Source organism: Ornithorhynchus anatinus, chromosome 8 (assembly GCF_004115215.2).
Source record: "Ornithorhynchus anatinus isolate Pmale09 chromosome 8, mOrnAna1.pri.v4, whole genome shotgun sequence".
Classification (NCBI taxonomy): Eukaryota; Metazoa; Chordata; class Mammalia; order Monotremata; family Ornithorhynchidae; genus Ornithorhynchus; species Ornithorhynchus anatinus.
Genome location: NC_041735.1, coordinates 66,523,671 through 66,547,913, shown reverse-complemented (window position 1 = coordinate 66,547,913; position 24,243 = coordinate 66,523,671). Strand labels below are relative to the sequence as shown.

At 48.4% G+C, this 24,243-nt stretch overlaps 1 protein-coding gene across 3 annotated transcripts in view; it reads right to left on the bottom strand.

Moving 5' to 3' along the window:
• Window positions 1–23,834, bottom strand: part of THSD7A (thrombospondin type 1 domain containing 7A) — a 260,690-nt gene extending 236,856 nt beyond the window's left edge. For all 3 annotated transcript variants that reach the window (XM_029070443.2, XM_029070444.2, XM_029070445.2), the window contains exon 1: window positions 23,170–23,834. In XM_029070443.2, the coding sequence (XP_028926276.1) occupies window positions 23,170–23,401 (232 nt within the window). In that variant the 5' untranslated portion in view covers window positions 23,402–23,834. The remainder of the gene's footprint in view (window positions 1–23,169) is intronic.
• Between the last annotated feature and the right edge of the window lie 409 nt (window positions 23,835–24,243).

Genomic DNA, 24,243 nt, shown 5'->3' with positions numbered 1-24,243 from the left:
CTTCCCTGGGCCTCACTTCCCTCATCTGTATAATGGGGGTTGAGACCGTGAGCCCCATGTGGGACAGGAACTGTGCCCTGCCCGATTTGCTTGTATCCATCCCAGAATTTAGTACAGTGCCTGGCATATAGTAAGCATTTAACAAATACCACAGTTAGAAAATAAAAATAAATTGTGGTATTTGTTAAGCACTTACCATGTGCAAAGCACTTTTCTAAGCGCTGGGGGATACAAGGTGATCAGGTTGTCCCTCGTGGGGCTCGCAGATTTAATCCCCATTTTACAGATGAGGTAACTGAGGCACAGAGAAGTTAAGTCATCATTATTATTATTATTATTGCCCCCCTCCTGTGATGACTTTTCCTTTTATTCATTCATTCATTCATTCAATAGTATTTATTGAGCGCTTACTATGTGCAGAGCACTGTACTAAGCGCTTGGGATGAACAAGTCAGCAACAGATAGAGACGGTCCCTGCCGTCTGACGGGCTTACGGTCTAATCGGGGGAGACGGACGGACGAGAACAATGGCAATAGATAGAGTCGAGGGGAAGAACATCTCGTAAAAACCGATGGCAACTAAATAGAATCAAGGCAATGTACGATTCATTAACAAAATAAATAGGGTAACGAAAATATATACAGTCGAGCGGACGAGTACGGTGCTGTGGGGATGGGAAGGGAGAGGTGGAGGAGCAGAGGGAAAAGGGGAAAAAGAGGGTTAAGCTGCGGAGAGGTAAAGGGGGGATGGCAGAGGGAGTAGAGGGAGAAGAGGAGCTCAGTCTGGGAACGCCTCTCGGAGGAGGTGAGTTTTAAGTAGGGTTTCGAAGAGGGAAAGAGAATCGGTCTGGCAGAGGTGAGGAGGGAGGGTGTTACGGGACCGCGGGAGGACGCGACCCGGGGGTCGACGGCGGGACGGGAGAGACCGGGGGACGGCGAGGAGGCGGGCGGCGGAGGAGCGGAGCGTGCGGGGTGGGCGGTAGAAAGAGAGAAGGGAGGAGAGGTAGGAAGGGGCAAGGTGACGGAGAGCCTCGAAGCCTAGAGTGAGGAGTTTTTGTTTGGAGCGGAGGTCGATGGGCAACCACTGGAGTTGTTTAAGAAGGGGAGTGACATGCCCAGATCGTCTCTGCGGGAAGACGAGCCGGGCGGCAGAGTGAAGAATAGACCGGAGCGGGGCGAGAGAGGGGGAAGGGAGGTCAGAGAGAAGGCCGACACGGTAGTCTAGCCGGGATATAACGAGAGCCCGTAACAGTAAGGTAGCCGTTCGGGTGGAGAGGAAAGGGCGGATCTTGGCGATATTGTAGAGGTGAAACCGGCAGGTCTCGGTAACGGATAGGATGCGTGGGGTGAACGAGAGAGACGAGTCAAGGATGACACCGAGATCGCGGGCCCGAGAGACGGGAAGGACGGTCGTGCCATCCACGGCGATAGAGAAGTCCGGGAGAGGACCGGGTTCGGGAGGGAAGATGAGGAGCTCGGTCTCGCTCGTGTTGAGTTTTAGGTGGCGGGCCGACATCCAGGCGGAGACGTCCCGGAGGCGGGAGGAGATGCGAGCCCGAAGGGAGGGGGAAGAGGACAGGGGCGGAGATGTAGATATGCGTGTCATCCGCGTAGAGATGGTAGTCAAAGCCATGAGAGCGAATGAGTTCACCGAGGGAGTGAGTGTAAATGGAGAACGGAAGAGGGCCGAGAACTGACCCTTGAGGAACTCCAACAGTTAAAGGATGGGAGGGGGAGGAGGCTCCAGCGAAGGAGACCGAGAATGACCGGCCAGAGAGACGAGAGGAGAACCGGGAGAGGACAGAGTCCGTGAAGCCAAGGTGAGATAAGGTATGGAGGAGGAGGGGATGGTCGACGGTGTCAAAGGCAGCAGAGAGGTCAAGGAGGATCAGAATGGAGTAGGAGCCATTGGATTTGGCAAGAAAGAGGTCACGGGTGACCTTAGAGAGAGCAGTCTCGGTAGAGTGGAGGGGACGGAAGCCAGCCACCTAAAACTCAACATGAGCAAGACTGAGCTCCTCATCCTCCTCCTTTTACCCCAAAACGGGCTCCAAAGGATGTAGGTTCTAATCCCGGCTCCGCCACTTTGTCTGCCTTGTGACCTTGGGCACGCCACTTAACTTCTCTGTGCCTCAGTTACCTCATCAGTAAAACAGGGATTAAAACTGCGAGCCCCACGTGGGACAACCTGATTACCCTGTATCTACCCCAACGTTTAGAACAGTGCTTGGCACATAGTAAGAAGTTAAGAAATACCATTATTATTATTATTATTATTGTGGGACAAGCATTACCTGCCCCTCATTGCCCAGTGACCATCTCCCTCCAAGGTTTCTCTCTATCCAGTTGAACACAAGGGTTGCATGGTACTCTCCCAAGTGCTTAGTACAGTGCTGGGCACATGGTGATACTAATAATAACTGTAGTATTTGTTAAGTGCTTACTATGTGCCGCAGATTGAATGTGGGCCCTGGGGTAGAAGTAAAATAATCTGGTCCCACATGGGGCCCATACCGAATCCCCATTTTTGCAGATGAGGAAACCAAAGTCCAGAGAAGTTAAGTGACTTGCCCGAGGTCAAACAGCAGGTAAGCGGCAGAGGCGGGCTGAAAGCCCAGGCCTTTCTGATGCCCAGGCCCGTGCTCAATCCACTAGACCTCGCCGTAACAGTAAATTCTCAATAAATACCACCGGAGATGATTCCAACTGTACCTAGCCACTTCGAGGAAAGGGTTCTTATTTTGTCTAAAGAAAAAACAAAAAACAAGTTAATGACTTCCCCCACAATCCTCCCTCTGATGTAGCTCAGAACAAAGATCTTCTCCCGATTCATCCATAGAGAAAACCATGCCTGGCATTTAAATAATCCCAAATTCCAAATTTAGCTTGGAAGTTAACAGATGTTTGGACCCAGATAATTGGTAAAACTTTAGTCATTGGTACAGAAAAATAGTCCATTTCAGACTTAAATGAGAGCCCTGACGTCTTAAGGAGTGTCTACGATCAACCTGGAGCATATCGTAGCAATTTCTGAACACATGAAATGTATCGAAGTCAAAAAAAGATTACACTTGAGGCGAGATGGCAATGAACACCAACTACGGGAAGTGCACTGGTAAAAAAATAGTTCGTCTTTCTAGTAATTAGCATAGGAAGTTTCTCTTCTCCCTCTCTGAAGCAGCAACACCTAGCAGAAAGACCACGGGCCTGGGAATCAGAGGCTCTGCGTTCTAATCCCGCTTCTGCCACTTGTCTCCTTTGTGACCTTGGGCCAGTTACTTGACTTCTCTGGAAAATGGGAATTAAGACTGTGAGATCCCCGGGTGACAGGGACTTTGGCCAACCTGATTTAGTTTATACCTATTCCAGTGCTTCGTACAGTGCCTGACAAATAGTAAGAGCTTAACAAATACCATAAAAACACACACAAAAAACAACGACAAAAACTTAAATGGAGCCTAGTGGTAAGAGCACAGGCCTGGGAGTCAGAGGACCTGGGTTCTAATGTCAGGTCTACCACTTGTCTGCTGTGTGACCTTGGGTAAAGCACTCACCTTCTCTGTGCCTCAGTTCCCTCATCAGCAAAATGGGGATTCAATACCTGTTCTCCCTCGTACTTTGACTCTGAGCCCCATATCTACCCCAGCGCTTAATTAATTCATTCATTCAATCATTTTTATTGAGCGCTTACTGTGTGCAGAGCACTCTAAGAGCTTGGAAAGTACAATTCAGCAATAAACAGAGGCAATCCCTACCCAACAACAGGCTCGCAGTCTAAAAGGGGGTAGACGGACATCAAAATAAGTCAACAGGCATCAATGGCATCAATATAAATCAATAGAATTATATATATATATATATCCACATCATTAATAAAATAAATGGAATTATATATATAATAATAATAATAATGATGATGGCATTTGTTAAGCGCTTACTATGTGCAAAGCACTGTTCCCAGCGCTGGGGGGATACAACGTGATCAGGTTGTCCCACGTGGGGCTCACAGTCTTCATCCCCATTTTACAGATGAGGTAACTGAGGCACAGAGAAGTTAAGTGACTTGCCCAAAGTCACCCAGCTGACAAGTGGCGGAGCTGGGATTTGAACCCATGACCTCTGACTCCCTAGCCCGTGCTCTTTCCACTGAGCCATGCTGCTTCAAGTGCCGTGGGGTAGGGAAGGGGGTAGAGCAGAGGGAGGGAGTCGGGGCAATGGGGAGGGAAGGAGGAGCAGAGGAGAAGGGCGGCTTAGTCTGAGAAGGCCTCCTGGAGGAGGTGAGCTTTCAGTAGGGCTTTGAAGGAGGGGAAGTGTGCTAGTTGGTGGATGTGAGGAGGGAGGGCGTTCCAGGTCAGTATAAGGACTTGGGCCAAGGGTCGACGGTGGGACAGGCGAGACCGAGGCCCAGTGAGAAGGTGAGCGGCAACAGATGAGCGGAGTCTGCGGGCTGGGAAGGAGAAGGAGAGAAGGGAGGTGAGGTAGGAGGGGGCCAGGGGATGGACGGCTTTGAAACAAACAGTGAGGGGGTTTTCCTTCATATGGAGGTGGATAGGCAATCACTGGAGATTTTTTGGGGGGTGGGGGGGGGCGGCGTGACATGTCCAGAGCGTTTCTGTAGAAAGATAATCCGGGCAGCGGAGTGAAATATAGACCGAAGTAGGGAGAGACAGGAGGTTGGGAGATCAGAAAGGAATACGGTACAGTACTTGGAACATAGAAAGCATTTAACAAAAATCATATTTATTCATTTTTATTATCTGCACACTGTAAGAGCTTGATAAATACCACCGATGGGTTAGCAGTGTCATCAAACCCCACAATATGACAACTCTACACTCTATTTTCTGAGGCTTCCCTCTCTAGAGGAGGAGGACTCAAGGTTAAAAGCAGAGCTTGACAGAAGGGCTCATGATTTTGCCCTTTAACACAATCCCTTCTCAGCTGTCTCAAGATGAAAATTATGACAAATGACTCCAATCCCTTAAGCCTATATATATCTATATATTTGCCATTTTATGGGGAACAATAGATTGCCCAGCTACTGGTCTAGGCATAATCTCTCAGAGGAATATAAAGTGCTCGGGAGAAGAGAGAGAAGAGATATGTAAAAATGCCGAGTTATCTAAACTACCATATCGAAAGCGTACTTCCGCACGTTTGTGCTGATAAGAGAAATCGAACTGCCTTCGCATCTGCCTCAAAAGTGCCACACAACCTACTTGAAACGCTGCAGGGGTTCTTGGTTGGGATGGATTAAGTGTGAGGGATTATTAGTTCTACTGAATAAATTGAAAGAGAAATATGCCTGGGCGCTGATGAAATAGAGCTTCAGAAAATTGGTGCCCTTCAATTTTTTTAAAATACACTTCCAAAATTAGCCATTAAATAGGATACCTTTACATCTTCAGTGCATATTCCAGGTTTCTGCAGTCTGATGCTTTTTAAACATTGTGGAAGAATAGGAAATGCTCATCTTATCCTTTATTTGCCTTCCATTTTAACAGGGAAACAGAGTGGCCTAGTGGATAGAGCCTGGACCTGGGCACCAGAGGTCCTGGGTTCTAATCCTGACTCTGCCACTTGTTAGCTCTGTGACCTGGTGCAAGTCACTTATCAGTGCCTCCGTTATCTCAATCGCAGAATGGGGATTCAATACTTGTTCTCCCTCCTGCTTACTCTGTGAACCACAAATGGGACAGGGACGGTAGTCAGCCCGATAAACTTGTATCTATCCCTGAACTTAGAACAATGCTTGATACATAGTAAGCGCTTAACAAATACCATAAAAAGCAATAGCAACGGTAGAAATGTCCACAGAAATGTGAAAAACATATAATCAGTTAGAATGTTTTTCAGATTCTATTTTTCTACTCTCCCAACGTTCTCTCTCTTAAACCCTTACCGTGCCCATAGCCATCTTTCCATTCTTCCCTACCTGTAATTATTTTAGATCCGTCTCTTCTTCTACAGTGTAAGATTCATGAGAGGAGGGATCATATATTCTAATGTACTCCACCATGCATAGTAGAGTGCTCTGCTCGTAGTAAGTGCTCAGTACGTGCTTTGATTGATGTTTCTGACTCCTGAGGCCTGTAAGTTCTTTGTGGGCATGCATTACTACTACCAACTCTGTTGGGTTGTGATAATAATAACAACTGTGGTATCTGTTAAGCGCTTACTGTGTGCTAGGCACTGTACTAAGCGCTGGAGTGAATACAAGAAAATCGGGTTGAGGACGGTCCCTGTCCCACATGGGGCTCACACTCTCATTCCCCATTTTACAGAGGAGGGAACTGAGGCACAGAGAAATAAAGTGACTTGCCCAGGGTACTCTGTCAAGTGTTTAGTACAGTGTTCTGCACTCAATAGGTAAGAATCTGCATGGCCTAGTGACTAGAGCACAGGCCCGGAGCTCAGAAGGACCTGGGTTCTAATCCCATCTCCACCAAGCGTCTGCTGTGTGACCTTGAGCAAGTCACTTCATTTCTCTGTGCCTCGGTTACCTCATCTGGAAATTGGGGATTAAGCCCAGGAGCCCCAGGTGGGACAGAGACTCCAACTGCGACATACACAAAAGCGGAGGGCAAATACAGTCCTGAGGAAATGGAGCACTTAGAAGAAAAGGTGAAAATGGGGCCTTCTGCTTCAACTTTCAGTTTTAAGGAGTCTAGACAGTTTATCGACAACCTGAGTTCTACTCTGTCCTATTAGTTTGACTTAAAGTTTGTCCAGGTCATCGTCCCTAAAGCACATCAGAAGGACCTTCCCGCTTCTGTTATGTTCAACGGCAATTCTCGAGCGGGCAAACTATTCGGCAGTTGTAGGCGGAAGGGACGTAGTGTTTACCTACTGGGTTGTCAGGCTTTTGCAATAGCATCCGGGTTTCAGTTTGGTATGAATCATTTTCATCTGCCACTATAGCAGCCAAGGAGCCCTCAAATCCTTAAGCACGATAAGACCCAGAACGAGAACCCGTTTAACCATTCCGGATGAGCAGAACAAGTCACACCTCCCCCTTCCACACCACGAGCCGGTCAGTGCCCTTTCCGCGCTCTCCCTCCACATACGGAGCAGTGAGGGAACGCCCCCGGATCTCAATTCACCATCATTTTCCAAATCACCTAGAAGAAAGCGGAGGGAGAGGGAATGTGGGTGGAGGAATCTGTGGGTACTCACGGCTCTTCACGGCTGGCAAGGTTGTAGCCAGAGAGTCTTTTTAAGGCATTTGTTAAACCCTATTCCTATTATTAACAAATGCCGTCGCGATGTTTCAGATTCACAGAGACTCCGCGGAACATCCTGTCTTTTGCCATAATCTGTAACTTTGCTCACGGTACTTCCGTTATCGTTGTTAGGTTTCTATTGTTGTTGTTTCTATCCAACCAGGTCCTGGTCTGCCTCTTCCATCTTTTCCCTGGACTTTTCCTAGCATGAGTATCTTCTCCAGGGAATTAGTCCTCCTGATGTTAAACCCTACTCTGTGCTACTATCGTAAGCTCTAGGGTAGCTACAAATTAATGAGGTTGGACACAGACCCTGACCCGCATGAGGCTCACAAGAATTTTATTGGGCTGCTTCCTGAAGAACAGTATTCGACTGCTGAGTTTCGGCATTTTATTGTTTCACCTTTGCTTATGCGTCTGCCTCCAACATCCTCTCTGACCTGTACCCTTCTACGGGGAGGATCCCTCGGGAGGGAGGAAGCAGTGAGGCTTAGCGTACAGTGCACGGGCCAAGGAATCAGGGGACCTGGGTTCGCCTCCCAGCTCTGCCCCTTGCCTGCCTGCTGAACTTGGGCAAGTTATTTAACTCGCTGCCTCTGTTTCTTTGTTTGTAAAAAGGGCATTTATTACCTGTCCTCCCTCCTAGACTGTGAGCCTTATGTGGACAGGGGCTGTGAGCGAGCTGCATATTCTAGATCTGCCCCAATACTTAGAACAGTTTAAGCCCTTCGCAAATAATAATAGTAATAATCTAACTCATGTACATTTCTTCTAAATGACTGCAGCAGTCCGTGGTGCTTAGCACTTGGTAGATAGCAAACACTTAACAAATACCAAAATTATTACAGTAGGTGCTTACTAAATACTATAAATAACCACACTCTCCCACATAGTGAGTCCTTAACAGATATAATAATGGTAATCATGATCATCATCAAACGCCCATGTCTTTCTCAGTGATTGGTGCAGTGCTTAGCACACAGCAGGTGCTTACTAAATAATAATAATAATAATAATAATAATGTTGGTATTTGTTAAGCGCTTACTATGTGCCGAGCACTGTTCTAAGCACAGGGGTAGACACAGGGGAATCGGGTTGTCCCACGTGGGGCTCACGGTCTTAATCCCTATTTTCCAGATGAGGTAACCGAGGCACCGAGAAGTGAAGTGACTTGCCCAAAGTCACACAGCTGACAAGTGGCCGAGCCGGGATTTGAACCCATGACCTCTGACTCCAAAGCCCGTGCTCTTTCCACTGAGCCTCGCTGCTTCTCGTAAATACTGTGACTAATCACATCTTCTCGTACTTGCAGTGAAGCAGCAAGAGCAACACCGAGAGGAACAGCAAGCGGCTTCCTTCCCTTTATTACTATGAATGCCTGTATTTCGTCCTCGAGACTGTAAACTCATTATGGGCAGGGAATGTGCTTACAGACTTTACTGTATTGCACTCTCCCAAGTGCTTAGTACAGTGCTTTGCATAAAGTGCTCAATAAATGATTGAATGACTAAATGAAGCCCTCGATAAATACCACTGATTGAGTGATTGATGTGAAGATACTAAGTTTTTTGAAATGACATCGCCTCTAGGTAAGTTCGTCTCTAGGCTGTAAACTTGTTATGGGCGGGGAACATGTCCATTCATTCTGTTGGACTGTACTCTCCCAAGCGTTTAGTACAGTGCTCTGTATATAGTAAGCGCTCAATAAATGCCATTGATTGATTGAGGTGTGTCCTAATTAGTCTCTCATCTCCCCACCCTATTATCCCTACACTGCCACTTCACCACTTACCTAAACGCTTGAGTACTCACCCCAACTCACCGGAAGTAACATTTCAATCTCTTGTCTCTCCTCCTCAGCTGTGAATCCCATAAGGTATGGGGACACTGTGTCTGATCTGATTATCTATCTACCCCACAACTTCGCCCAGGGCTTAGTTCATAACACCACACTCATCATCATAACTTATGTTCATATCTTTATACTCTATTTCCTACTCCTCATTTTTGGGTCCACTTCCCCCATTCTGAATCAATGGCATTTACTGAGCGCTTACTGTGTGCCAAGCATTGTACTGAGTGCTTGGGAGAGGGCAATACAGTCGAGCTGGGAGACAACGTTCCTTGCCCACCAAGAGCTTGCAAAGCCTCCGGAGGACAGGATCACGTCTACTTATTCTACTGTACTCTCCCAAGCATTTAGTACAATGTTCTGCACCCAGTAGGCCCTCAATAAATAGACCGATTGACCTCCTGTTTCCGGAACAGGAAGGCCAAGGAGTTCTGCACAAAAGGGCCAGCTACTTGGTTTGGTGTTTTCCCTGAAGGAAAGCCTTCTACAGTCTGGCATCGCTTAACTGCCTTCCTAAGACAAAACAAGAACATTCAGTGCAAAGAAGAGTCCTGGGACAAAACGGTCAAGAGTCTGTGGCAATGTTGACTCTCTTCCCACTCAAGGATACTGGCCGGTCACCAGAAACCTCTCTATTTACTCTGGAGGTTCGGACCCACTTAGGATCCAGTCCCCCCCTACTAAAGGCCAGGGCACACCTGGCCAGGGTGGTGAGTGGGGGCAAGGCAAAGGCAGTTCCTCACAGCTACATACCTCTCTGACCCGGCAAGGGAACTGAGGAGAACCTGGCAAACCCGCCTCCCCAACAATTCCTTCACAGACCCCGTCTCTTGCTCCGAACACCGCCCCCCCCACTCTCTCTCTCATTCTCTTTCTCTCTTCCCTGCACCTCCTTCCTCCTCAGCCCTCCTTCCATCTTCCCATTGGCCTCCCCAGACCTCTCTCCTGCCACTGAGGCTCCTTTTCCAGCTGGGACCCTCCCCTCTCGCTTTAGGCTGTCTCCCCTTTCGCCCCTTCCCCCCCACCCCATTCTCAAGACATGGCTGGGTCTCTGCCATGTCTCGCTCCCTCTTGCCCCAGTCCCATGTGACATGGATTACTCTTGGGCCCATCCCACCACCTTTCTCCCCCGGCCATCTCCTGACAGACTGGTTTTGGGTCTGTCCAACTATCCTCTAGCCCCGCCACCCCACGTGACTCAGATGGTCCTCTGAAGCCATTTGGATTCGCACCAGCCGCCTAACGACGGGGGAAGGGACATTCTTCTTTGCAGGAATATCCTCAGGGACTCGTGACCAGTTTTTCCCAACTCCAGGTGCCCCGGGCTTCTGCCGTCGAAGCTAATGAGATCCCACAGGTCACGGAAAGACACCGCCGCTGCGTCCCAGAGCCTCCTCCAGCATTGTCTCTTTACCGTGACAAAGGTCACCGAGGCTCCTCTGGATTTACCGGAAAACAGAAGAAACAGAGGGGCACACAACCGACCAGCTGTGCTTCTTTCCTCGTGTCCCAGGAATAACGGCGGTGGGGCGGAGGGAGGGGAGTGCCTTCGGTTCCCAGCTCGAACCCCTTTGTGGAGGCTGGTGGGAGGATGGAGCAAAAATTAATCATTCCTTCCTAACATCTGACCTGGCAATTAACTCAGACTTGACCCAGCTGTTTGAAGAACACAGTTCTCTCTGCAGCGATCATCCTGTGCTGGTTAGACTAAGCCTAATAATAATAATGATAAAAATAATTAAGTGTGCGAGGTCTTACTGTGTTCCAAGCACTGTACTAAGTGCTGGGATGGATACAGGTTCTCCCCCTCTAGACCGTAAGCTCACTGGGGACAGGAAACAAGTCCTCCAACTCTGTTATAGAGTCCTCTCCCAAACACTCGGTACGGTACTATACACACAGTAAGGGCTCAGTAAATAAGACTGATTGAATTAAGTCAGACACATTCCCTGTCCCACATGGGGCTCACAGTTTATGCAGGTGGGAGAACAGGAATGAATTCCCATTTAACAGATGAGAAGACTGAGGCATAAATAATAACGTTGGTATTTGTTAAGCGCTTACTATGTGCAGAGCACTGTTCTAAGCGCTGGGGTAGATACAGGGTAAAGTAAATACAGGAAAGTGGCTTGCCCAAGGTGACAATGCGGACAAGCGGCAGAGCCGGGATTAGAACCCAGGTCTTCTAGAGGCTCAGACCACCTAGTGGTGCCTCAGACCCCACCTCAGGGACTCTGTGTAATGGTAATAGTATCTGAGTCCCTAAGGTGTGCAAAAAGCTCTATTAAATGCTGGGGGAAAAGACATACTAGGGAGAATTAGTTCCTGACTAATCGAATTATCATCATACTTAATTATTAGCAGTACTAAATTTCAGTAATATAAATATTTACGTATTTATTGAGCGCTTACTGCAGACAGAGGACGGTACTACTAAGCTCTTGGGAGAATGCAGTACGACAGAGTGGGTAGACACGTTCTCTGCCCACATCAAGCTTACAACTTAAAGTGGGAGACAGATGCTATTATATGAATAAATAGTCTATTGTTCTATTGCAGTCTCCCAAGCACTTAGTACGGTGCTGGGCACACGGTAAGCACTCAAGAAATATGACTGAATAAATGAATGAACCTTAAGAATCCAAGAAGGCCAGGGAGACAGCCCGGAGGAAGATGAAAGGCCAGTTACTTGTGTCTGCCAAGAACCAGCCAAGGTCAGTGATGAATACATTAAGAGCCACAGGGCTCTGTGGATGAAGAAACAGCATTTCAGGCTTCTTTTGTATCAACCCCCACCTGTCACCGGCTGCAAACCTCCCCATCAACCTCGCCATCTCACAGATCGACTCTCTTCTCCAACGGCTCCGCGTCTTTGTCCTTCCCAAGCCAACCTTCTAGCTGTACGTCATTCCAGACTTTTCAGCCTCCGTCCCCTCATTCACTCATTCGATCCTATTTATTGAGAGTTTACTGTGTTCAGAGCACCGTTCTAAGTGCTTGGAAAGTGCAACTCAGCAATAGAGAGAGACAACCCCTGCCCACACTGGGCTTACAGTCTAGAAGGAGGAAGACAGACATCCAAACAAGTAAACAGGCATCAGTAGAAATTAATAGAAATATATATATATATCAAAGCAAGTAAACAGGCATCGATGTAAATAGAATTTTATATATATATACATATGTGCTGTGTGGCAGGGTGGGGAAGAACAAAGGGATAGAGTCCTGGAATTCTTACAGAACACACCCTCCCGGGTTCGTGATCGACTGAATCTAGGCCCTCCGGCTCCCAGACCTATGTTTTATCCACTAGGATACGATGCTCTGCTCATCCTGTTCCCCAAGTTTGTAAGTCCCTTCCCTCCCATTTATACCTGCCCTCGGAGATTCCCATTTTCAAAATCCTCCTAAATCCCTTTCTTCCATGAAGTCTTCCTTGATTAATTCCCAGCGTCTACAGAGCCCCAACCCAACCCCAGCCCTGGGCCACATGTGTGATCAATTCCTTAATCTGATATTTCATTTTGGTAGATTTGTGTTGCTTCTTGTTAGATCCTCGTCAGCCTCTCGCTCCCACCTATCTGTAATCATTTTTGCAACGACTCTTTAAGCGTCTTAAGAATGGGGAACATGTCTCTCGATTCATCTGGACTCTCCCAAATGCTTAGCACAGTGTCTCAGAAGGGGCTCAAGAAATACCACTGATCAGTGCGTGTGATGAATTAATTGTGCGTAGTGTCATTGTTGTAGACAAAATGGCAAGTAGCCTGGCCTAGTGGAAAGAGCCTAGACCTGGGAGTCAGAAGACCTGGATTCTAATCCTGGCTTGGCCACTTCTCCGTTTGTGAGCTTGAACAAGTCATTTCACTTCTTTCCGTCTCAGTTCCCTCATCAGCACAATGAGGTTTCAATACCTGTGCTCCCTCCCTCTCCATATGTGGGACCTGATTATCTTGTATCTACCCGGGCGCTTCGAAAGTGCTTGGCAAATCGTAAGAGTTTAAACACCCCAATTATTATTATTACAAAGGTCTACTATAAACACTCTAGGGTCCTGTGAGCGCATGTAGTGGTCAGATAGTGGGCAATCAACTGTATCGATTATTGTGCACAGAACACTGTACTGAACACTTGGGAGAGTACAGTACAACAGAATCAGCAGACACGTGCAACAGAACACATGGACAGATTAGAATCAGATTTTAAGTGCACGGCATTGAGCTGAATTTAAAACAAGCAACCGAAATGCATAGAGGAGATTCAGAGTTGCCACCTTTGAATACAGAAAATCCTGCTTATTTATCTCATTCGCTAGTAATCCAGAGACGCGTAATGACTTCTTCAGAAAGTCACGTCTTAAAGTACCAGAGGCTCAGCAGAAAGATTCCCAGATCTTATTCGCTGCAGCTTTCTCCGATGCTTAATTTGAATACGTTCATACCAGTTCCTTACCCACGAACATGAATTCCAACTAATTGCACCACCGCATCCCACTCTGGAGCCTAGCCTACATCTCTCCCAGTTGAACTGCCTGCAGATTAAAAATAGAATGATGCTGGCAGAGTTTGCTTTGTTTGGGGTAAGAAGTGGGCCAGAGACAGCTACTCTCCCTGAAGCCGGGCACTGCTAATGTCAACACCGTTCCACTTCAGAGATCTGCTAGGACCACGCGCATTTTGAAAGAGGCAGCCTGAAATTAAAGGGAGTTGGGGGGTCAACTGTTTGGGATAGAATACCACACATAACCGAGCCGAGAATTTGACACGGCAAATTTCCGCTGAACAGAAGGTCACGAGTGCGCCCGCTTAAAAGAATTCTGGGAATTCGGAAAAAAAAAAAATATGGGTTTGTGTTTCCTTAGGGGGTTAGCGACAACAGATTGGAGGAGTAAATGACATTGTTTTTTCATTTCAGCAGCTGGAAAAAGCCATCATGAGAGAAGGTGCTGAAATCAAGAGACGAGATGTTAACTGCTGAAAACACTCTCTCCAGTGCTGTGGAAAAACTGTTTATCAAAACACTCAAGTCGCAAATGAGTCAATGTTTGCTTCTCTTCTTGCCTTGTAAGGAGCCAGAATCAGGCTATTCTGACTTGAGCCTCAATTCACTGCCCTAGGAAGCCAGTGGACCAAAATAATAATAATAACTGTGGTGTTTAAGCACTTACTATGTGCTAGGTACCGTTTTAAGCACTGGGAGGATACAAGCTAATCGGGTTGGACACAGCCCTTGTCCCACATAGAGCTCACTGTTTTAATCCCCATTTTACAGATGAGGGAGTTGAGGCCTAGGGAAGGGAAGCGACTTGCTCAAGGTCACACAACAGAGAGGTAGGTGGCAGAGCCGTGATTAGAACCCAGGTCCTTCTGACTCCCAGGCCCAGGCTCTATCCATTAGGCCATGCTGCTTCTCATTGCTAAAGGTATCATCTACCAAGTCTGTAGCTTAATGAACACATGCCCACACATACAGTATACCGGCCTGGGAGTCAGAAGGACCCGGCTTCTAATCTCGGCTCTGCCATATCTCTGTCGTGTGACCTTGGGCAAGTCACTTCACTTCTCTGTGCCTCATCCGTAAAATTGGGGTAAAGACTGTGAGCCTCATGGGGGACTGGAACTGTGTCCAACCTAATTTGCTTGTCTCTACCCCAGTGCTTAGTACAGTGCCAGGCACAGAGTAGGCATTTAACAAATACCAAATACCAATCGTCCTCAGGAGCCTGCCGGGATCTCCTGAATTAATAATAATAATAACACTAATCCTAATAATAACACTCTTTCCACTAGGCAATTCTGCTTCCCATAATACACAGTAGTAATAATAGGGTGTTTATTACTCTTAATAATAATAATGATCGTATTTGTTAAGTGCCAAGTACTGTTCTAAATGCTGGGATAGATATAAGGTTATCAGGTTGTCCCACATGGGGCTCACAGTCTTAATCCCCATTTTACAGATAAGGTAACTAAGGTACAGAGAAGTGAAGTGACTTGCCCAAAGTCACGCAGCTGACAAGTGGTAGAGCGGGGATTAGAACCCACCACCTGACTGTCAAGCTCATGCTTTATCCACTAAGCCACGCAGCTTCATGCTGCTTACTTGTTACCTTACGATGCGCTAAAGCCCCTGTGAAACTTGTGAGAGCCTCCTACTCCGCCTTCTGTATCTGAAGGCGCAGATAGGTTCCCTGCCCGCAGTGAGCTGACACTCTAGAGGGGGATGTGGATTTAAGGGCTCCGGGGCCGAGGGAGGGGTGAATCAAGGGGGCAAATCCAAGTGCAAGGGAGATACAGAAGGGAGGGTCCGCCTCCACCGAGGGCAATACCCTAACCAGTGGGGTGCCCATCTAGCTAACTGATGGACCAGGTAATAATAATAATGTTGGTATTTGTTAAGCGCTTACTATGTGCCGAGCACTGTTCTAAGCGCTGGGGTAGATATAGGGTCATCAGGTTGTCCCACGTGAGGCTCACAGTGAATCCCCATTTTCCAGATGACGTAACTGAGGCCCAGAGAAGTGAAGTGACTCGCCCACAGTCACACGGCTGACAAGTGGCAGAGCCGGGATTCAAACTCGTGACCTCTGACTCCCAAGGCCGTGCTCTTTCCACTGAGCCACGCAGGTAATTGCCCTACATGCTAGCTTCCCTTCCTCTACAGGGCAAGCTCTTTATGGGTAGAGAACTTCACGGCTTTGTTTTCAACTTCCCAAGTGCTTAGCCGGAGCCCCCAAAAACACGATTATTACTCCAACCTAGTTCTTCGTATTCCTCTTTAGTGATGTGGCCTCATTCTCATTCTTTGTGGCAGTCCCCCCTCTGCCTTATCGATCTCTGGGGTCATTCAACTTGGCATTGTGTCGTTCTTTCCATTTATCCACAGTTCCTCTCCCCCTTTGGTTTCGTTTTTAAGAGCAGGCCTGAGACTATAGCCGGTGCTGATTAAGTCTCGCCAAGATTGTACAGAAATAGAATAGAGAGACCGACCATACTATTTTTGACATTTAGGATAATGGGTACCACATCAACTTGTTTAATGGTATTTGTTAAGTGTTTACTATGTGTCAAGCACTGTTTTAAGCGCAGGGTAGATATAAATTCAACCGGTGGGACACAGTCCCTGTCCTACGTAGGAAGGAGAACAGGTATCAGATTCCCATTTTTCAGTGGAGGAAACTAAGGTGCAAAGAATAATAACAACAATGATGCTACTTGTTAAACACCTGACACGCACTAAGCGCCGGGGTGGATTTGAGCAAACCGAGTCCCTGTCCCACGTGGGGCTCACCGTCTCAATACCGCTTTTACCGATGAGGTAACTGAGGCACAGAGAGGTGAAAGGACTTGCCTGAGATCACCCAGCGGACAGGTGGCAGAACCAGAATTAGAACCCAGGTCCTCTGCCGCCCAGGCCTGTGCGTTATCCACTAGGCCACACTGCTTCCTTTCCCCTTTCAGATACCTTACCCTCATTTCTCAGGGCCCAGAGGAGAGTTGCGTAGGGGTCAAACAGCCCACCCGCCACTACAACTCCCAGAGGACACTGGGGTCTAAACAGGTCACCCTTGAGCTCGGCCGAGGCAATCCACAAGCATAAAAAGACCTCGAGAAACCAAGGATCCATAAGGTGGGCGGATCTGTCTTGCTAAGACCATCTCCCTTCGGGGACATACTTTTTTTTTTTTCCTTTTCTAAAATTACCTGTGACCGCCTATAAATCCGGAACCGTCCTAGATTTACTGGAACAAAAGTCAGTCTAAAATTAGGAGATCCCTTGAGGTCCCTCTTAGCTCAGTCCAAAGAAAGAAGTCTCGACTCTTTCATCTTCACCCTCCCCCCCAACAGACCACCCAAACACTGACCCCCCCGGGGAGTATCTCAACACCCAGCTGAAGGGGCGACTCATTTTACTGGCAACGGACGGCTGCCTTGTTGCTTCAGTCGGTCTTATTTGAGCGCTTACTATGCGCAGACCACCGTAGTAAGCGCTTGGGAGAGTATGACAGAACAGAGTAGGTAGACACGTCCCCTGCCCGCTGACACTCTAGAGGGGGATGTGGATTTAAGGGCTCCGGGGCTGAGGGAGGGGTGAATCAAGGGGGCAAATCCAAGTGCACGGGAGATACAGAAGGGAGTGGGGGAAGAGGGATGAGGGTTTAGTCGGGGGGAAACCTCTTAGAACGTGGCTTAGTGGAAAGATCCCGGGCTTGGGAGTCAGAGGACGTGGGTTCTAATCCCGTCCCCGCCACTTATCTGCTGTGTGACCTTGGGCAAGCCACTTCATTTCTCTGTGCCTCAGTTACCTCTTCTGTAAAATGGAGATGAAGACTGTGAGCCCCACGTGGGACAACCCGATTACCTTCTATCAACCCCAGCGCTAGAACAGTGCTTTGCACATAGTAAGCACTTAACAAATACCATAACTGTTATTACTAGTAGTAATAAGTGCTAACCAGATACCATCATTATTATTATTATTATTGTTGGAGGAGACGCTGCAACTGAAGCTGCCTATGAGAGTCTGGAGGGAAATTTGGGGATGGCTGGAACTCAGAATAAGGTCTCATCTCACTGACTTTCAGGAGATGTCCCGAGGTCGCCCTTCCTCCACACTGTCAGCTGCTCGTCATAACCGTGGCTCACCTGATAGCCCCATGCTAATTAATCACCGGTATGTTTTGAGCACATACTCTGGCCAGAGCACCGTACTATGTGCTTGGGAGAGAATAGTACAACGGAGCTGGTAACACACACCCTAAGCAATCATTTTGCTTTTCATATTCCAATCTCAAACCATCCTCTGATCCAAGGAGGACCATTTCTACATCATTCATTCATGCAGCCGTACTTATTGAGCGCTTTCTGTGTGCGGAGCACTGTCTGTCACGGAGGAGGGGGAAGGGAACCGCAAGATGCCAACAGGCCCATTAGATTGGCAGGTCCCTGGGGGTAGAGAAGGAGTACTCTGCTTCTGTTGTATTTTCACACAAGCTTAATGCAATAACTGGCTCTGGGCAATCATGGATTTATACCTATTTTCCAATCTTGAGTATATAGGCTTATTTGCCTGAATATTCACCTTTCTCTACTCTGATCCCTGTAGACTTATAAACTCCTTGTGGGCAGGGATAGCAATCCCTGGCATTTACTGAGTGCTTATTATGTGCAGAATACTGTGCTAAGCACTTGGGAGAGTACTGGAGTACTAGGAGGAGTAGCAGACATGTTCCCTGCCCATATACATTACATCTACCAATTCTACTGTACTGTATTCAGTCTTTTAACTGTATTTGAGCACTTATTGTGTGCAAAGCACTGTGCAGAGCGCTTAGGAGAGTGCAATAAAGGAATAAACAGCCATGTCCCCTGCCCACAGCAAGCTTACAGTCTAAAGGGGGAGACATCAATATAAACAAATTCCATATATGCTTCCATATGTACATCTCCATATGTTCTTCTGCTGTAATTCCTAAGCCTCAGCAGAGTGTGCTGCATTCAGCGGGTGCTCAATAAACACTGTTACTCCTGTCACTCTGTTAGAAGTCCAAGAAATATGTTGGAAATATAAATCATCTTCCCTAATTTGACAGGGAGTGATGGCCCTCAAGCATTGTGACTCCACTTGCGAGTTACCGAATAATGATAATAAGCATGGTATTTTTTAAACGCTTACTATGAGCCAAGTACTGTGCTAAACACTAGGGGCAGAGGGGATACAAGGTAATCAGGTTGTCCCACGTGGGGCTCACAGTCTTAATCCCCATTTTACAGATGAGAGAATTGAGGCACAGAGAAGTGAAGTGACTCGCCTAAAGTCACACAGCTGACGGGTGGCGGAGCCGGGATTGGAACCCATGAACTCCAACTCCCAAACCCGTGCTCTTTCCACTGAGCCAACGGTTTTGATTTCCAGATATAAAACAAAAGAGGTTTCATATTAGAAGAAACAATTAGCAGTGGACCAGAGTCTATTTGTGGTTGCTTTCATTAGTATTCAAAGTGCTTTGTTAATAATAATAACGATAGTATTTGTTCCACATGCATCAGGGCCTAAGGGACAGAGCCCGGAACTGGGAATCAGAAGGATCTGGGTTCTTATCTCAGGTCCGCCACCTGTCTGCTGTGTGACCTTGGGCAACTCATTGCACGGCTCTGGACCTCAGTTACCTCATCTGTTAAATGGGAACTAAGACGGGGGCCCCCAGGTGGGACAGGGACCGTGTCCAACGTGGTTATCTCGTATCTACCCTGGCAGTTAGAACAATGTTTGACACATCCCAGAGCTTAAAACAGTGCTTGCCACATAGTAAGCAATTAAGAAATACCATCATTATCATTATTTTTATGGTAGGTGCTTAACAAATTCCAAGATGATAAATTGCAACCCCCACCCTACCCCCCAAATACGGTAAAGGTCGAGCCTCCTCGCATCCTTCCAAATTTCTCTCCCTGAATAACTTAACCCCTAATGAGAGGCAGAATCATCATTAATCCTTATAAATCCAGATTGGCCAACCCTCCTCCCATGACCTTCTGACTCGCAGGCCCATGTTCTCTCCACTCTGCCATGCTGCTTCTCGCATGGTCCCTGCCCCAGAAGAGTCCTGTCACCTAATGGGGGACACGGTCAGATGTAAATCTACAAAATGTTAGAGCAGAAGACTACCAATCAATGGCATCTGAATGCTGACGGTGAGCAGAGTTTGGGAGAGCACAGTGCAACAGAGTTGGTAGACGTGACCCTACCCACAAATGAGCTTACAGCCTAGAGAGAATAAGGCTAGAACAGAGGGCCGACTTAAGAATTGACTTGTTTTTCCAGAACGGTCCCCATCACGAGTGCTGAATGGCACTTTTCGTGACCCCTTCTTCAGTCTAGTCACCCCATTTCTCTGAACCCCGCTGAAGCGCAATCTGCTAACTGCCAAATTCGGCCTCCTTCGATCTGAGCTTTTCTCCCCAAACTTGTCTTTCTCTACTTCTCCTTACTCGTCTTTCTTCTTACTTTCATTCACTCATTCAATAGTATTTATTGAGCGCTTACTATGTGCAGAGTACTGTACTAAGCGCTTGGAATGTACAGATCGGCAACAGATAGAGACAGTCCCTGCCCTCTGACGGGCTCACGGTCTAATCGGGGGAGACGGGCAGACGAGAACGATGGCGATAAATAGAGTCGAGGGGAAGAACATCTCATTAAAACAATGGCAAATAAATAGAAGCTGCATGGCTTAGAGGATAGGGCACTGTCCTGGGAATCAGAAGGACCTGGGTTCTGATCCCGGCTCCTTCACGTCTGTCGTGTGAACTTGGGCAACACACTTCCCTTCTCTGGGGTTCAAGTTGCCTCATCTGTAAAAGGATGCCTCATCTGTGAGCCCCATGTGGGACAGGGACTGTGTCCGACCTGATTATCTTGTATCCACCCCAGGGCTCAGAACAGTGGTTGGCACATAGTAGGTGCTTAATTTTCATTCTCATTCATTCATTCATTCAATCATATTTATTGAGCGCTTACTGAATGCAGAGCACTGTACTAAGTGCTTGGGAAGTACAATTTGGCAACAGATAGAGACAATCCCTACCCAACAATGGGCTCACAGTCTAGAAGGGGGAGACAGACAGCAAAACAAAGCAAATAGGCATCACTACCATCAAAATAAATAGAACCATAGATAAATGCACATTATTAATAAAATAGAGCAATAAATATGTATAAATATATACAAATGCCGTGGGGAGGGAAAGGGGGTAGAGCAGAGGGAGGGAGGAGGGGCGATGGGGGGGGAGGAGGGGGAGAGGGAAAGGGAGGGCTCAGTCCGGGAAGGCTTCCTGGGGGAGGTGAGCTCTCAGTAGGGCTTTGTAGAGGGGAGGAGAGCTAGTTTGGTGAATTTGGGGGGTGGGGGGGCATTCCAGGCCTAAGGTAGGACATGGGCCAGGGGTCGACAGCAGGACAGGCAGGAACGAGGCCCATTGAGGAGGTTAGCGGCAGCAGAGGAGCGGAGTGTGAGGGCTGCGATGGAGAAGGAGAGAAGGGAGGTGAGTAGGAGGGGACAAGGGGATAGACAGTTTTGAAGCCAAACCCAACAACTCTCCCTTTCCCAATCATTCTACCTCCAACATCGTTTCCTCTCCTAATTAATTCATACCAAGCACCCTTCCTCCTTCTCCCAGGAAAGATCTGAAATCAGTCCTATGGATCGAGCCCTTATTCATTCAATAGCATTTGTTGAGCACTATGTGCAGAGCATTGTACTAAGCGCTTGGAATGTACAATTTGGCAACGGATAGAGACAATCCCTGCCCATTGACGGCCTTACGGTCTGCAGAGCACTGTTCTCTGCACTTGTGAGAGTACAATATAACAGAGTCGGTAGACTCATTCCCTCAAGGAGCTTACAGTCTACCGTCAAAGCCCCATATCTCCGGTGACGACTCTTACAGAGAAAAAAAGTGACAGTCTCACTCTCCGAGCCATTCGGCTCCTTTCCTATAACCAAAGCAAGTCAAAAACGGGCAGCTTTTTTTTTTTTTTAAATCCAGCGTAAAAGAATGTTCTTCCCATGACCCTCATTGTACTCTGGGAACTAAGTTGTTTAATAGGGAAGATCACTCCCAGATCCCTCAGAAGGATGCTATGAGCCTAGATCACAGCCTGCCGATTCATGCGCTTCTACTTATGAAAAGCCAACCTTTGGCTTTGTGTAGTAGACAAGCTTTCAGATCTCATTAAAAGTATGATGCTGGAGTACTTAGGATGACATCTGTGGTCATTAAGCTATTGATCCTTCACTATCAAGTAACAGCCATTAAGGGTTTTTTTTTTTTTTTATGCCCAAAAGTTATTTTATTTTCCCCCTCTTGGATTCTGAGATAACATGCCTTCCCTGAAATGAATTCCCCCTTAATCTCCTTACTGAGCTACTAGATAGATACTTTTAAAGTACTCGGGATATCAGCGTAATTGTACATTAATCTGCCTCTGGGGCAGTCAGCCAGGAACTAAGGAGAGGAGAGCGAGAACCATGCGATTCTAACTTGTTTTTCAACCAAATGATTAACGCACCCTTTCCCTATTGATCGGATCAGCCTATTCACGAGTCATAATTATTAAAAAAGAAAGAGAAAAGATTCCTCTACATCTTGGTGACTTGTTCCGGGACGGCCAGAATGACCTCTGTGAGCCTCACATGGGACAAGGGACTGTGTCCAAACCCATTTACTTGGATCCACATCAGCGCTTCGTACGGTGCCCGGCACAAAGCAAGCGCTTAACAGATACCGCGATGATGATGATGATCTACTGCACTTATAAAAAAGCGATAAACATGTGAGGTTTGGGGGTATTCTCTGTGTCCTCAGGAGGGGCACAAAAGAAACCAAAACGGGGAGATTTCTATCTGTAGGTCACGGGTGGCGCTCAATACGTACGACTGAATGAATGAAGCATGCTGCTTCTGCCCTAGTCCATCGTTCATCACCTCGGCTTCCGATTAATTGGGTTTCGCTGGGTTTTTAAGACAAGGAAAAGGATTCAGGAGTGACGGGTGACCCTTCCGCCCGCGGCCTGATTTCTAATCCATTCATTCAATCGTACTTATGGAGCGCTTCCTGGGTGCAGAGCACTGTTCTAAGCGTTTGGAAAGTACAACTGGGCAACAAAGAGAGACCATCCCAACCCAACAACGGGCTCACAGCCTAGAAGGCGGGAGACAGACAGCAAAACAGGTAGACAGGCATCAAGAGCATCAATAGAAATAGAGATAGATAGATAGATAGATAGATGATAAACAGGTCATTAATAGCCACGTGGTCCGGCCGTCCCGATTCGGAATTGGGGGAGGGGAAGGGAGAGGGGGAGGGCAGACCCTTAACTCCTTCCTCCCCGCCCCCTTGGGTGCAAAGAGCTTTGGCTGCGGGCTCTGAGCGGTGCGCAACGTTGCGCGCAGCGCTCTGCAGGGGCCAGCGCTTGCTCGGGTCCCCGGGGGCGAGGGAGCCGGTCCTGAGCCCCGGGAGGCCGGGAGGACCCCCGGGAGGAGGGGGCTGGAGGGGATGGAGAGGGGGATGGGGAGGGGGCTCCAGACCACTTACCCGTCTTCCAGAGATAGAGGGGCGGGGGAGGGGGCTGCCCATGGGCCACCACTGCCCAGCGGCTCAGCAGGAGGACGGTCAGGCAGGCTCGTAGCCGGTGGCCCCCCGGGACCCCCGCCACGACCTCTGGGACTCCCGCATCATCCTCCGGGCCCGGCGTCGTCCTGATGCTACCGGTCCCGCTGGTGCCACCGGTCCTGTTGCTGGTCCCGCTGCGGGTGGTGGTCCCCATGCCCGGACTCCCTCCTCCTCCTCCTCCTCCTCCTCCGGCCCGACCAACCGCCAGCTGCCGGGTCCCGGGGAACAATAGGCGGGCAGCCCGATGGCTGGGTGGACCGATGGGTGGACGGAAGGATGGACCGACGGAAGGAAGGACCGGTGGGGGGGACGGGCGGCGGTGATGCTGGGGGCGACGCCTCTGCCGCTGCTAACCCTGAGCCCGGCTGCTGCCGCTAACGCTGATGATGCCAACACCGAGCCTAACACTGCCGCTGACCCTGAGCCCGGCTGCTGCCGCTAACGCTGCCGCTGCTGCTGCTAAAATTGATGCTGCTAACACTGAGCGTCGCTGCTGCCGCCGCTAACACTGAAAACTGCCGCTAACCCTGCCGCTAACACCGACGATGCTAACGACCTCGGTGGCCCTCCGACCCGAGGCTAGAGCTTGCCCACCCTCCCACCCACCTGGGAGCATCCGCACTCGTTCCCTGGGCCCCCGCACACCTGCACCCGGAGGAGAAAGGGAGAGAAAGAGGACGAGAGAGAGAGAGAGGGAGGGAGGGGGGGGGGGGGAGAGAGAAAGGCAAAGCAATGGGGAGGGGGAGAGGAAGGAAGGGGGAGGTGAAGGAGAGGGAGGGATGGGGAGAGAGGAAGAGATGAGAGAGAAAATGGGAGAGAGCAAAAGGGAAAGAAGAAACCAGGAAAAGGATACAGCAGGAGAGAGAAAGTAATACAAGAGAGAGGAGAGAAAAAGAATGGGAAGGGGAAGTGAAAAAGGAAAATAATCCACACAAGAGAGAGGAGTGAATGTGTGAAAGAGAGAGGTGTCCGGCACCCTGCTTCCACTCTGTATCT